This window comes from Tripterygium wilfordii, chromosome 4, assembly GCF_013401445.1.
Source record: "Tripterygium wilfordii isolate XIE 37 chromosome 4, ASM1340144v1, whole genome shotgun sequence".
Classification (NCBI taxonomy): domain Eukaryota; kingdom Viridiplantae; phylum Streptophyta; class Magnoliopsida; order Celastrales; family Celastraceae; genus Tripterygium; species Tripterygium wilfordii.
This window is the reverse complement of record NC_052235.1, coordinates 787,307-801,318: the sequence shown is the minus strand read 5'-3', so window position 1 is coordinate 801,318 and position 14,012 is coordinate 787,307. Positions and strand designations below refer to the sequence as shown.

Sequence of the window (14,012 nt, the reverse complement as noted above, 5' to 3'; positions counted from 1 at the left end):
TTATATTTACCCAATCATCCTCAAACAATTCAAGATTGTCGATAATTTACATCAATAATATCCTTATTAAAATATTCACATAGTTAAAGCTCTGCGTAAGACCGAGGCCACTGGACATTGTCCATAGACTTGTGTGTTCGTCTCAAAATTTGAAGATCAAGGTCTTGTAAGCTCACACTGTCAGGCCATGGGCCAACCCTCCAGCTCTGATTCTTGGGACATTTTACGAATCCTACAGACAAAATTGAAGTCCCGAAAGTGACCCCAAACGTCAAGATCTAATCTGGAAGGGAAAATGAAAAGGCACAGGCTCATCTGGCAAACACAATATGCCAATAATGCACTATCAATTCATTAATAAACCTTGCAAATGAAACAAAACATGGTTTCAGAGAACACAATACAGACGACTCTACTTTAATCTATACATATACAGCAAAACCAACTCTAAATTCAATAGAAAGCCTTACGCAAATAAACTAGGAAGTTCCAATGTTAAGCCTATCTTGCCAATGTCATTCATCTCCGAGAAAGTCAAATGAAATCAAAACTGGTTTATTAATTATATATTTTTTGTCACTGTTATAGCTCAAGAACAAAAATCACTCTACTTCTTTAGTCAAATTCAATGGCATTGGAATTTTCAGAAGTTCATGTTTTTTTCTCAATGCTATGGACACCACTCTTTGGAAGCTTGTATAATCTGGCAATTAGATTTTAGGGAACGCAATCCTTTATAATCGGGAACAAACATGTAAACTGTTTACTACAAGAGCTTTTGTTCTATTATTTCTAGTTTTCGATAGGAAAGCCAAAGAGTAGCCCATAAAATAGAGTTCCAATAAAGTTCAGGCCCAAATGAGCAGTCGGGTGCACGCTAGGTGTTTGATGATTTGCTTGTGACAATTTACTGATTCTCTCTTGATTTCCAGGCGCATTACTCGTGAGTTATTAGGTGGTCCACTGACTCCATGTGGATGTGGGGTTTAGCAGCGGCATCTCCCAAATATGGAACAAGTTCTTAATAAGCTCCTGATGAGCACCAAACGAGTGTAATGAAGGAAAGAGAATAAAATGTAGTCATATAAGGAAAGTGTTATGCGCTGTACACCATTTGTGGCATAGCTATCTTGATGTTGATGAGGTTGACATTTAATTCTTTGTATATATAAATAATGCAACGTAATAACATTTGTACCAGAGTTGAATTGACAATGAAATATAGGATTATTTAGTAAACATTTCCAGTTTCACGTAACAGAGACTTTGCATGTCAAATTAAAAAGCACACAGAAAAAATCAAAAACTAAACCAAAAACAAACGAAAAGTGACAAGGAACGTAGCCCTAATCCTTCCAAACGGATGTCGTAGGGGGCTTGACATTAGGGTCAGTCAAAGTCCCCATCCACGCCGGTGGCAGCATCCCAGTTTGCTCATGAACAGTCTTAAACAACGGGGGCAACATCTTGTAAACACCAGCAACCTCCTTCATGGCGGCACCACCGTCATCGCCACCACCATTGGTCCACACACTAATCTTGGGCTGCAAACCACGCACAGCCTCAGCATTAATTTTAGCAATATCTTGAAACATTCCACCACTTATCATCAGGTAGTCCCTTAAAGCACCATAGTCACCACCAAGTGAGCCGAGGGGGGTGCCAAGGTATGTTCCTTGGGCTTTGGCCATGGCAACGAGTCCTTCCGCCTCCTTTTGCTTCGCGTAGAGTTCACCATCCGCGACTTGTTGACGAGCAAAGAATGTTGCCTCTGCACTTGCCTTTTGTGCCTCTGCCTCCTTTTCTTTCTGGTATAGAATTGCCTCCGCTGCCTTTTGTTTCTTATAAAGTTCCCAATTTGCCTCCTGAACCTTGGTTTCATACTCAACGCTGGCTTTAGTAAGAAACTCTGCCTTGAGTTTTTCAGTCATAGTCAAGGCATTCATCATCTCAACCTCCCTCTGCAGCTCTGCCTCTCTGATCGCCACCGCCTTCTCCGACTCCACTTTCGCCACGTGTGCCTCCCTGCCCCACCCAGCCTTCTTCTTTGCCAACTCAGCATCAGCCTCCGCCGCCTCCGCCTCTCTCTGGTTCTCAAAGACCTTAACTTCAGTCCTCACTTTAATCTCCTCCTTCTTCCCCTCTCCAAGCCTCTGCGTCGAAATTATCTTCGTCTCCGCATCAATCGTCGCCGCATTTTGCGTGGTCTGTCCCTCCCGGAGCTTTGCACCAACCTCTCCCTTCATCCGCGCCTCCGCCACATCAACTTTGGCCTGATTGGCCGCCTCCATCTGAGTCTTCTGTCCTAGGTAAGAAAAGTACTCAAAACCAGGCACATCCACAAGCTGTTTGACATTGGCGTTGTAGATTATTAGACCAAATTGATTGAGTTCAAGCTGCACTTTCCCGAATACTTCATGTTTAAACTCTTTAGTGCCTCTGAAGATCTCCTCCATGGTCATTGAAGCAGCGAGGACTCTCGTTTCTCCTTCAATTACTCCCTGAACAAGTTCAATGACGTGATGAGAATGCTTGTCGTGTGGAGCGATAAGTTGAGCGTACTTGAGGAGGCTCTCCTTGTCGTCGACGCGAGGACCGATTGTGAACACGGCAGGTAGGACAAAGGGGAGCTTCTCGGCACTCATGGCTTGAACTTCGAAGGTGTAATTCACCGGCGAAACATCGAAGACCGTGCATGATTGGCCTGGGAGTACCCATCCCTTCTTCGCAAGCTTGATGTTTTTGATACCGACGCCGGTTATGGCCAGGTACTCCGATGGACTCGCAACTCTATACATGATTCAGAGTTTCAAAAGACTCGAAAAAACAAAGAAGAAGCAGAGGAGAGAATATGTTCGTGTGTTGAAGCTTACAAAGGAATAACCTTTTATAGCACAACAGTACTTCGACTCCTAATAAACAATAATCAACTCGTAATACATATCCGAATAATAGGATTGTTTGTAGTTCAAGTGTTTTTTTTTTTTAAAGTTGGAATATTATGGACTTTAAAACAAATAATTAGCGTAGACTTTACAAATTGTCAAACTTCCTGAGTTGACCATTAGAAGTTGCAAGGAAATTGGTTGCAATTAGTCGAAAATCGCTTCCTCTTGTATGTTATTGCACCGAAGCTTCCGTACCCTGTGTACTTTTTTCCCTTTTTTTTCCCCAATCGAGAAAGATAGCATATAAGTTTACTCTTTTAGACATTCTATATTCTATATGTGCTTAAACTCGAGTCATCAAGCTTAGATGTCAAAGCCCAGCACACGATCACAAAGGCATTGATCCCAATGATAATCGAACTCATAATTTTCCGAGTCTATACGATTTGACCACAGAGAGATTCACCAACTAGAGATAACCTAAGTTGTTGAAAGTTAAAACTACTTTATACATATGCATGGTTCGAAGAATTGTCTGTTGTCACAATTTTTCTTTATTTAGTGCAAAAAAAGGAAGGCATTTCTACAAATAAACACAAAAGATGCGACTTTTTTTTTTTGTTTTGCCCTTTCAAAATGATGCTTATTTTTTCGATCTATCTTCAGTTCAAGCAAACCTCGTTTAAGCATTGCTATCAAGTGAATACAATCAACCAAGGGCGGAACCAGGAATTTATGTTAGGGGGGACTGTTAAAAGTTGACGGGGGTCCGGGGGCAGCGTCCACGGAAATTTTTTTTAGGCTATTTACATGATACCTATTTAAATGGCAGTACAAGTTACTGAAATTAGTTGATTAGGCATTTAGGCTTACTGTTAGTTGAGATTCTTAAGACGAACTTATGAAGAAACACGGTTACACACTTGCACCAATGAAAGAGAGTAGGTACAAAGTGTGTTTTTATTTAGGTGGCTTAGTGTATATTTAGGTATGAACATGTATATAATTATATTTTTATTTATTTATGTATAATTATATAAGTATGTATGTATTTGTATATGTATGTATGCATGTATCCATATATATATATGTTTGTGTATATATGTGTAAGTGTATATATATATAATTACCAAACATTTGGGGGGACTACAGCCTAGTGTAGTCCCCCCCTAAATCCGCCCTTGCAATCAACACAACAATTTTTAGATTAATTGTGGTCCTTCACACAAGAGACAAAATTAAATACTATGACAAAATAGATGTACAATAGAGAGAGAAATTTGCGCAAGATTAAGTTTGAGAGGAAAGTTCATGGTACATGGAAGGGGAAGAATTTTAATACAAAAAGATTTAAATTTTGATTGAAAATTTTGGCAGTAGCTGATTAGTTTATTTATTTGTTCAAAATCAATGGAATGATAGCTCCATTGAGCTTGAAGTTTGATTCAAACTAATGTTGATTTGATTTTGCGGAAATTGATTAAACCAAATAGACATTACCATGGAAAAATATAGACATTCTTGTATTATTATGATGCAATATTAAGTATATATATTAATATTACTTTGACATAGCTAGTAAGGACAATATAAAAAAAATACGTACTTGTACATATACTCACTACATTGACAAGTAAATGGCAAGAGGCAGAATATTAGACAATACGCGTTAAGTTAGTCTAATCTCTTCTCCCAGAGGACCCAGACAATGTATTCAATACAACGAAAATAAATGTGATAATTTTCAAGGCAAACCGGTTTTTAGGAAAATTAATAGAAGTTTCTTTTCCCGAATATAGAATTTTTTAGGACCAAAATTGTCACAACTGTTCTAAGGCGACACATTGTGAGAAGCAAACACCATCATCAAATTTATTTTTTTTGATAACTGAAAAAAAACTCGATAGATGTGCAGTTTGGACAACCCATGAACAGGATTCCTTACGCCCTAAATCCGAGAGATATAGTTCGTTGACGTTAAATTATCACCAAGTGATTGTATTGACTTCCCTCTCAAGTCTTAACACTTCCGTGGACAGCAGCTGCCCCCACACACCTTACTGTTTTGATTAAACTTTATCATACTAATCACTTGGGAGGGCATATTTCAATTTATTTTCCCTGCTTTGTTCGTTTGCCTTCGTACCTCGACTATCGTTGCAAGTTGTAACTTATTATCGCTTATATAAAGGTTATTCATCCGAGCAAGAAAACAAACTAGTTCCGTGTGGGCTTACCAAGCAAAACATGATACATTCGTTAGAGGAATTCAAAATAATTTAACAGTAACACACGGATTCAGCAAATGTATATCACATGGTGATGGCGTCCCAGTCCTACACTCATCAGCAACTGCCAACAAGCCCATGTAGAGCAGCTTTCACTTACGACCCCCAGTTCGGAATATTTGCAGTGGCTTCATTCACCATTTTGACTAGGGTCACCTGCAAATTACATTCGCAAACAAAACAAAGCTCTCAGTTAGCCAAAGAGATGGAGCTCATATAAGCACAACACACTTTTGGTTTTACAGGCACAAACCAAAACGTGCGAGGACAAAGTGCCAAGCCTCGTAAACTCAACTGATAGATCTTGTATTATCAAATTTCTCTCAACTCAAACAACCATCTTGCAGTATTTATTGATGTTTTTTTCCAGTAATGTTTCTCTATGAGGATGAGATTAGGTAGATTGACAACATGGTAGAATAGGGTCTCACCCTCAAAAGTTGGGCAGGAGAGGAAAGGTAGCTTTGCCTTACCAAAGCTGCCCCCACCTCCTCCCCAAAACTATAAAGTTTTAGAAAAAAAAAGTAGTAACTATACACTTCTAAATCATTTAAGTTGCATTTTAAGCATGAATTATGTAGCAATCAGCTAGATTCCAATTGTGAAAGAAAACATACCACACTCTCAGGAACACCCTGTGGTGGCAGGGTAAGGTTTTTTGGGGGTGCAACAGTATCATAAGATCTTTTGTCAAACCTCCATTCCCCGATTTTTCCATAGGTTAATTGACCCTGAAAATAAGAGCAAGTCAATACCATAAAATAAAGAACACCATAAGACAACCAGAAGTAAGTGACCAAATAATACCTTCATATCATAGTCACATCCGTATGTATAATGAATTATGAACTTGCCACCAATTTCTGTATCCCAAGGAGGCTGAAAAGAGTCACAAAGCAGGTAATCGATGAGGCATGTGTTGGCAACAATCATCTCCTTCAATAATATAGAACTGTATTCTCCTTCAAACCAAGGACGCTTAAGAGACATAAGAAAAGGACCACATATCGCCATTTATGGATTCTCAGTGAAGCTAGTGAAACTTCTTGAAAAATCTGAAGTAATGTAATGTGCATAATGTTTAAATTTATTACTGGATTAGCTATATCTGCTTCTAAAAAACTGTCATGTGCCTTCAACTAATTCAGATTTCATTGAATTCAGTCTGTTAGATATCTGCGATGCTTTTCCTGACAACACAAATCTACATAGCTTTTGTCCTTGACATTCTAAAGGTCTCTACTCAAGACTCCAATGCCTATCTCTAGAGATTGGACAAGTGCTATCACAACCAGTCGGAGATGATGGACTCGGTCATCATCATTTTTGCATAGAAATAAATGATATTAGTGTGGTGATCATAATATTAGAACCAAAATAATGGAAGGCCTGAAGAAGAAATGTCGATGTCATCAAACCTGAAGCATGAAGTCCTTGTGCAATATGTTTCCAACACCATGCAGAGCAGATGCAACAGCATAGGCATACCTGTATTTGCAAAGGAATATCAAGGAAATGAATAAAGAATGGGAAGGCCACATACTTCGCACTCAATGAAAAGCTCACATTTCAAGAACCCAGCCAAAGGCTTTATCAGTTTCGGGATCTTTCTTCATAGCCAAGGAAACATTCATCCATGTAGGAGCAATCTTCTTAAGGGATTCCTACAAATATTTAATACACAATCAAGATGTGGGCAAAAGCCAAAACCAAAAATGACATTGGTTGGATTTACCAAAAACATGACCAAAAAAAAAAACCTTTGGTAGAATGACAGGCGAATTTCCTATTGGGTCAATGTTTGTTACTGGTCCCTTGTCCTCAGGAAAATACTTCCTAAGAGTTGTCTCATACTTTTTTGGCTCAATGTAAAAGAAAGGAAAGGCAGCTCCAAGTCCATCTTTAGATAAGTTTGGTATGGGATTGACAATGATATGATCTGGTTCTGCCATCAGTATGTAGCTGGATAAATGGTAAGAATGATCAGGTAAATGTGGGACAACCTGGATAAATATGATCAACTCATTGCTAGAAGTAGGGAGTTAAATTTCTCATACTCTTCCTGGATCTTTGCTTGTTGAAGCCATTGTACAAAAGCCCAAGGCCTGTTGAGGACTATATAGCCCTGTATTTTATGAGATTTCAAGTTAAGCAATGTATAAAAGGCAATGTCTAGTTATAAACAAGTACACATGACATTTTGTGAAAATGATGATATCTGACTTCTAAAGCATTATCAGTTCCTGATTAAAGAATGAAGAACGCACCTCACATTGATATGGCTATTAATAACAGAAAGGAGTGCACGTAAGTATACAATGCTGGGTATTAACAGAGTTCTGAATCCAGCAAAAAACATGAACTTGCTTTATAAGTGCGCCATAAATGTTAATGCACTATTTTCAACAGTCCACGATTCAAATTAAATTGAGTTATGATCTCTCATAAAGTAACAAACAAATTTGAAAGTATTCCCAAACATGTGAAAATCCTTCCCAATATCATCATAGGAGCAATTAGAAAACTCATGCAGTCAAACTAATATTCACAAGTCAATGGCTAAGATATAAGAAAATAACTGGAAATCAAGAGAAACATAGGAGTTCCATAAGTACACACCATAAATACATACATGATCCATAAATCTAACGAACAATAGTTTTCAGCAGTCCATCATACAAATCAAATTGGGTATGATCTCTCATAAAGCAATAGACAAATTTGAAAGTACTCCAAAACCCACAACTATCCTCCCAAGATCATCATAGAAACCCTAATTACCTCTCAATTAGAAACCCCAATGCAATCAAACTAATCTTCAAAGTCAAAGACAAAGACGTAAATAACCGAAAAACAAGAGAAACAGAGCAGTAATCACACAAATACACACCAGACATACATACCTGATCCATTCCAGATGGTAAAGGCTGGGCGACAAAGGTCGGGATCTCCTCCATGAACTTGTCAGGCTTGCCGGAGTGCAGAATCCTGGTAAATCCACCCATCTCAGAACCTGGAGCATCCTTGAACTTCTTGAACCAATAGTACATGATCCTACACTGCCAAGTGTTGTACACTGAGTCTGAGGCCGTGACTGCTGTATGAAACAGCCTCTTCTTATCAGACCCAAATCTTCTCGATCTCTCCAGAGGCATCTTGATGATCGGGTCCACAGATAACAGTGATGATCTCGATGGACCTGGTAATTCTTGCTTGAGAGGAGCATTTGCTGAGATGATTATGTTGTAGGTAATTAGAGCCACCGAGCATGCTATCAGTACACTGTAGAACAAATTCCCACAACCCATCCTGTATCTCTTCTATCAAATTCTTTTCTCTGTCTAATCTACACAAGCATTTCTTTTTCTCTCTGCAATTTTGTAGAAAGCGAAGAACAATGTGAAAAGATAGTTGTGCTAGAAAGTCGTCGTCTCCATCCCAGATTGTTGATGAAGAAGCTGGCGGCCCAAGCCGAACGCACAATTTCAACGATATTTTTTTATCAATTAAAAATAGTTTTCCATTACTTATATTTTTTCGGACTGGGTTGCTCGCTTGATCTATTCGTCGATTCGATATTGAAAGCGGAAAGGTTGAAAGGAGTAATGGGCCTAGTAGGCTACTGGAGACTTGTGGGCTTTATTTATGAACAGCCCAGTGACCTAACTCTATAATATTGGGCCAAAAATATATTAATGGGCCGCCGTTGATTCGTTTCACCGAAGGCATATTCATCACTTACATGCGCCGCCGCCGCTATCCAACGGGCTTTTATTTAGGCTAAGGTAAGTAGTTGGGCCCTTCATGGGCTTTCAAAGAAGATTAGAAACAAATAGGTGGATTTCTATCCTTTTTTTTTTTTTTTTTCCATTCTTTCCATAGAATAAGGATTTGTTCATAAATGGCCAAGATAATGTGTAATGTTAAAAACATGAGAATTGGATATCAATTCTAAGGGTATGGCCGGCAAATCACCTGTAATGTGGTAATTTCCCACGAAAAAAGTGGATAAAAACGGGACACAATAATGTGGAAATCATGTCTGAATAGGAGAAGTAGTTTTCAGAACATTTAATTTTCTTTATAATAACCGACATTGAAACAAGGGCAACTATGCCGAGATCGAGAGAACCTATACAAACTCTTATTTAGTTGTATATAAACATGCGGGTTGGGACATGCAGTTTATAATTCAATTTGATCCAATTTTGTGTTGACTTGTTGATATATTTTCTTCAATAAGCAACATTGTGGCCTGCCCTACCATGTGTACACCAATTTGTCCAGTAGATCCTCAAGAATCATGAGTTATTGTTGCATAATTTGATGCTACAATGTTACATATCCGCTCAACAATCACATTTTCCTGTCAATTTTCGAATGCCAGTGATCACAATCACCATATATATATATATATATATATATATATATATATATTCCTTCCTATCTCTCACAATCCTTCCAGGCCAAGTCCGTCAATATATTCTCTCTCTCTCATTATCCTCACCGACTTGTCCAAACAAAAAAAAATAATTTTAAAAAAGTTTTTTATTGAAAGAAAAACACTCGCTTTTCCTCATGCTTGTAAAATCAACGTCAAGCAACAGCGTGTGTTCTCTGTTCCAGTTTCTTTAAGTAAGCAAAAAATGGTGTGATATCACAATGGAAGAAAATACAACATCATCCCTTCAACATCGCGCGCGCACGCGCGTATATACCTTTTTTTGTCCTTTGCACGACCTTTTTTACTCATCTTTCCTGTCACATTACGTTACAGTAGCTGGTTTTGGGGGCATGTTGATTGTATAAGAAATACATATCCTCATACACATCAATTATATTGTCCGCTTTGTAGTTTGGGTTTCCATGAATAATGGAATTACCTTCACGGGTTTGTTCCTCATGGGCCAACAAATGGACTAAGTCCAACTCACTAAGCCCACGAAAAGATCTATTTGAGTGTAAAGGAAGAGTTTTACCAATATATACCACATCAGTTGGGTGATGTGGTATATTTTGGTCTTAACATGTTGACATGCCCTTTGCCTCTTCTGATGGTTTTTATTACTATTGACCTTATTGATATCCTCAAATTATGGAACCTTTGTCCCATAAATTGCTCCTCAAATTATGGAACATTTGTCTTAGGGTGTAATGTTTGATCCCTATATATATGAGGTTGTAATTTACCGTATCTCCATGTAATGTTTTTGCAACATGGACTCTTGGTTTAGAAAGTCTCTTATCCTTAGCAAACTTTGGTTTCAATTCTGGATGGAGAACCCAACACCGTTCAACTAGATGTCCCAGATGATGACAATGTTGGCATTTTAAATCCGGTCGCTTGCCTTTGTATGATGCATAAACACGAGACTCAGAGAGGTTAGGCCTAGCTTCCACATTCATGACTTTCCTTCTTAATTCTTCTCTCTGAATCATGGAGATGACAGAAGCAAGCGATGGAAGTTCTGGAGACATGAGAACTCGGCTGCGGAGATCTTCATATTCAGGTCCAAGACTTGCTAACAACTGAAATATTTTGTCCTCCATTACACGATTGCGAAGAATCGTGGCATCAACTGTGTGAGGACGATACAACTCAAGTTCGTTCCACATCTTTTTAAGACAGCTAAGCAGTTGAACAAAAGGTTTTCCTGCTTGTTGAAGATTCACAATATCTCGCTGAAGTTCAAAAATTCTGGCAGAATTATTTTGTTGGCCATACATATCACGAATTGCCGACCACAAGATAGAAGCAGACTCTGAGTAACTAAAGATCTCTGCAAGAGAAGAATCCATGGAATTAAGAATCCATGACCGCACCAATTGGTCTTTTGATAACCATGCTCCATAATCTGGAGACTTTTCATCAGGAGAAGGAATCTTTTCATCAATAAAATCGAGTTTAGATCTTCCACCAAGAGCCAGTGTAATAGATCTGGACCATAGAAGATAATTAAACTCATTAAGAAGCACAGAGCACAACCGTTGATTTGGATTGGACTCTAACTCAGGAGCACTTGGAGCACCTGTAGAAGACGACTTTGCGCCAGAGAAGATAGAATCGTCGTTTGCCATAATTGTTGAGCAAACAAGAACTTAAACAGGACAAAAAACCTCCTCTTATACCATGTAGAAAAAATAGAAGCAATTGTAGAGAATAGAGGCAATATTTGGTGTGTATGTATATTGATCAAACGTTACAATTACAACCTCATATATATAGGGATCAAACATTACACCCTAATACAAATGTTCCATAATTTGAGGAGCAATTTATGGGACAAAGGTTCCATAATTTGAGGATATCAATAAGGTCAATAATTACAGTTTTTTTAAGTTAGACATTGCAACTCTGATAGTCTTATGAAAATGACTTAAAAGCTAATAACAGCTATAGCTTTGTAACTTCCTTCACATATACTTACTAACTGTCAATTTGTTTGTCCCTAAATGTGTTGAGAATTGGTCATGTTTGGACATTCATTTCAAGCTAATGAACTTTTTTAGGTTTGGAATTTGGACACACCCACAAACTTCAAAGAACATGTACCAGTACTACAGATGGAGAAAAGTCATTGAATTAATGGAAACCTAATTTCATAATTTGGTTTTGGTTAATTAGGGTGTGACTAGTGGGAAGTGGCTAGCTGGTGTGTGGTCCATGAAAATTAAAGCATTGGCTTTCAAGTTTGAAGTGCTTTTGTGGTCCATGCATGAATTAAGAAAGCCTAATCCAAAGGAACATATGATCAGGATGTCCACTCTCCCAAACCCACCACCCCCATTGACACTACTACGAACTCATCCCCTATTTTAAGAAAAAACCAAATCATCAAATCATGCATGCTTAATTATGCTCTTACACGTAATTAACAAAAATACAATCAAAATCTTGTCATTGATCAAATCAAACCTCTGAAACTTCAGTGCATCTAGCTAGTCCTACCAAAGATTCCAAACTCAAGCGAATCATTTATGGTTTAGGATTTATGATTTAGAAGAGTTAACGTGACACATTGGTGGACGGTCCGGGTTTAAGATTTATGATTTAGAAGGGTTAATGTGACACATTGATGGACGGTCCACCTTTCATGAAATTATAAAGATAATGAACCTCGTCATAAATCAAATCAATCTTCACACTTTTATAAGAGCATCTACGGAAATGTACTTCCATTAGTAAGTATGCAATGCATTCTACATATATACAATCAAAGCACAATCATGCATGTCTCTCTCTCTCTCTCTCTCTCTCTCTATGATTCTCTTTCGAGCATTTCTGGGTGCTACTTTTCCTTGTTCCAAATCCAAACCATACAACTTTTTCTCCTTTTATCTTGCACAATCATGTTACAACAAGTGCGAATACATACATGGGACTCAGTACAAAAGAACATACCCACAAGTCTTCAACACGAAAAGAATCACACTTCAAAGTCTATATTTCATTGTTTTGGATAAGGTATATCACATCAATGTGGGTCATCATTAGCACCATTTTCACGCCTAACAAAACTAGACACTTGAAAGATGAATTTTTAGGTTTTAAATAGTGGGGCTACTGTTTGTCTGTTTTTAAAGCCAAGTTTCTTGGTTGAGTTTAATGGGGGCATGGCCCCCCCACAGGGAAGGCAATGAAGTGAGGTTTTTAAAGTTTTTGGTCTTGTTTGGCAGTTTGAGGTAACCCACTAATTTCAAAGTTCAAGAGTTCACACTCATGACTCAACTTCTCAAATCCTTATTCTCTTTGGCCTCAATATTATTGGTCGAGATGTTAATCTCAGTGAGTGAGAACTCATATGATACATAGCCATATAGGCAAGTAGTTTTGACCACTAAAATTGTTTGTTGAAAATCTGAACCCAAACACATTGAATGTATATTGTTCGCTCTGAACCATAGGCTTATACGAATTTGTTCTTATGGGTTGTCGTCATTGGTTCTTAAACCCATGAAAACGGATATTCAATGTGAGAGGAGATGTGTTTTGCTTAAACTATTCAATTGGGTTATGCAATACCGATGTGGGATTTTATTCTTAACATTGTTAGCCCTAGTTATCCATGTTCAATATTTTGATGATCACTAGTACTAGCTTGTTGCCACTTCGATTAGTCTTTAGTAAAGTTTTTTCACTTGAAGCTTTCAAAGAGTTGGTTTAGACATATGGGTGGACATAGATAGATAGGGAACCGCAATCATCTACTTCGATTTTCCCACAAATGTCAAATAATACACCAATGCCCTATAAGATATCAAATTGGAATGAAGACGTATGTTTCTCTATCATAAATGGGATCGTCCTTTTTTCTTACTTGAGACTTTAAAGTTTAAACCTTTTGGCAACACTTCGAAACAGATTCCTACCCCACACCCATTAATCATTATCAACTTATATATATATATATATATATATATATATATTCTATTTACGTATTTATTTTATGCATCTTTTTATTTATACAAATATTATTAACAATATGTTTCTTCGACATGTTTTATGCAAAGTAATAGAAAATTGAGCAAACGAAATAAGTCTAATTAACACATTTTTTTCTTCCTTATTTTTATCTTTCCGTTTGAATTTAAGGGAATCCAAGAAGTATTTCAAGCGTAATATATATATATATATATATATATATATATTCCAATTTAAGAGAATTAAAGCGTAGTGGATATATATGCTATCACTATCTATAAATGCCAAATTATATTGATGTCATTCGCATTTGTAATAGTCATGGTTTGCAAGTAGTTATGGTTTAATTGCACTCTTGTCATTATAAGTTAAGAAGGTCATGAATATGAAGATGACGTTAAATAATGAATAGGG

At 37.5% G+C, this 14,012-nt stretch overlaps 2 protein-coding genes across 2 annotated transcripts; both read right to left on the bottom strand.

The window, feature by feature from the left end:
• Positions 1 to 1,200: 1,200 nt before the first annotated feature.
• LOC119995937 (flotillin-like protein 4) lies at positions 1,201 to 2,913 on the bottom strand. The gene has a single exon (XM_038842418.1). It carries the CDS (start codon positions 2,796 to 2,798, stop codon positions 1,347 to 1,349), a length of 1,452 nt encoding a protein of 483 aa, XP_038698346.1. The 5' UTR covers positions 2,799 to 2,913; the 3' UTR covers positions 1,201 to 1,346.
• Positions 2,914 to 5,042: 2,129 nt separating this feature from the next.
• Positions 5,043 to 8,661, bottom strand: LOC119997850 (hydroxyproline O-arabinosyltransferase 1-like). The gene is made up of 8 exons (XM_038845051.1): positions 8,080 to 8,661; positions 7,234 to 7,301; positions 6,937 to 7,138; positions 6,743 to 6,840; positions 6,595 to 6,664; positions 5,984 to 6,055; positions 5,794 to 5,907; positions 5,043 to 5,332 (listed from the first exon to the last, which is right to left on the bottom strand). Exons 1-8 carry the CDS (start codon positions 8,482 to 8,484, stop codon positions 5,273 to 5,275), a joined length of 1,089 nt encoding a protein of 362 aa, XP_038700979.1. The 5' UTR covers positions 8,485 to 8,661; the 3' UTR covers positions 5,043 to 5,272.
• Positions 8,662 to 14,012: the final 5,351 nt, after the last annotated feature.

What these genes read in the sequence shown, in the direction of transcription:
- LOC119995937 (XM_038842418.1), bottom strand. Translation starts at nt 2,798, where the DNA reads ATGTATAGAGTTGCGAGTCCATCGGAGTACCTGGCCATAACCGGCGTC.
- LOC119997850 (XM_038845051.1), bottom strand. Translation starts at nt 8,484, where the DNA reads ATGGGTTGTGGGAATTTGTTCTACAGTGTACTGATAGCATGCTCGGTG. An exon ending in CAAGCAAAGATCCAGGAAGA is followed by an intron (nt 7,139 to 7,233) that starts GTATGAGAAATT and finishes CCATTTATCCAG; the next exon opens with CTACATACTGATGGCAGAAC. An exon ending in CGCCTGTCATTCTACCAAAG is followed by an intron (nt 6,841 to 6,936) that starts GTTTTTTTTTTT and finishes AAATATTTGTAG; the next exon opens with GAATCCCTTAAGAAGATTGC.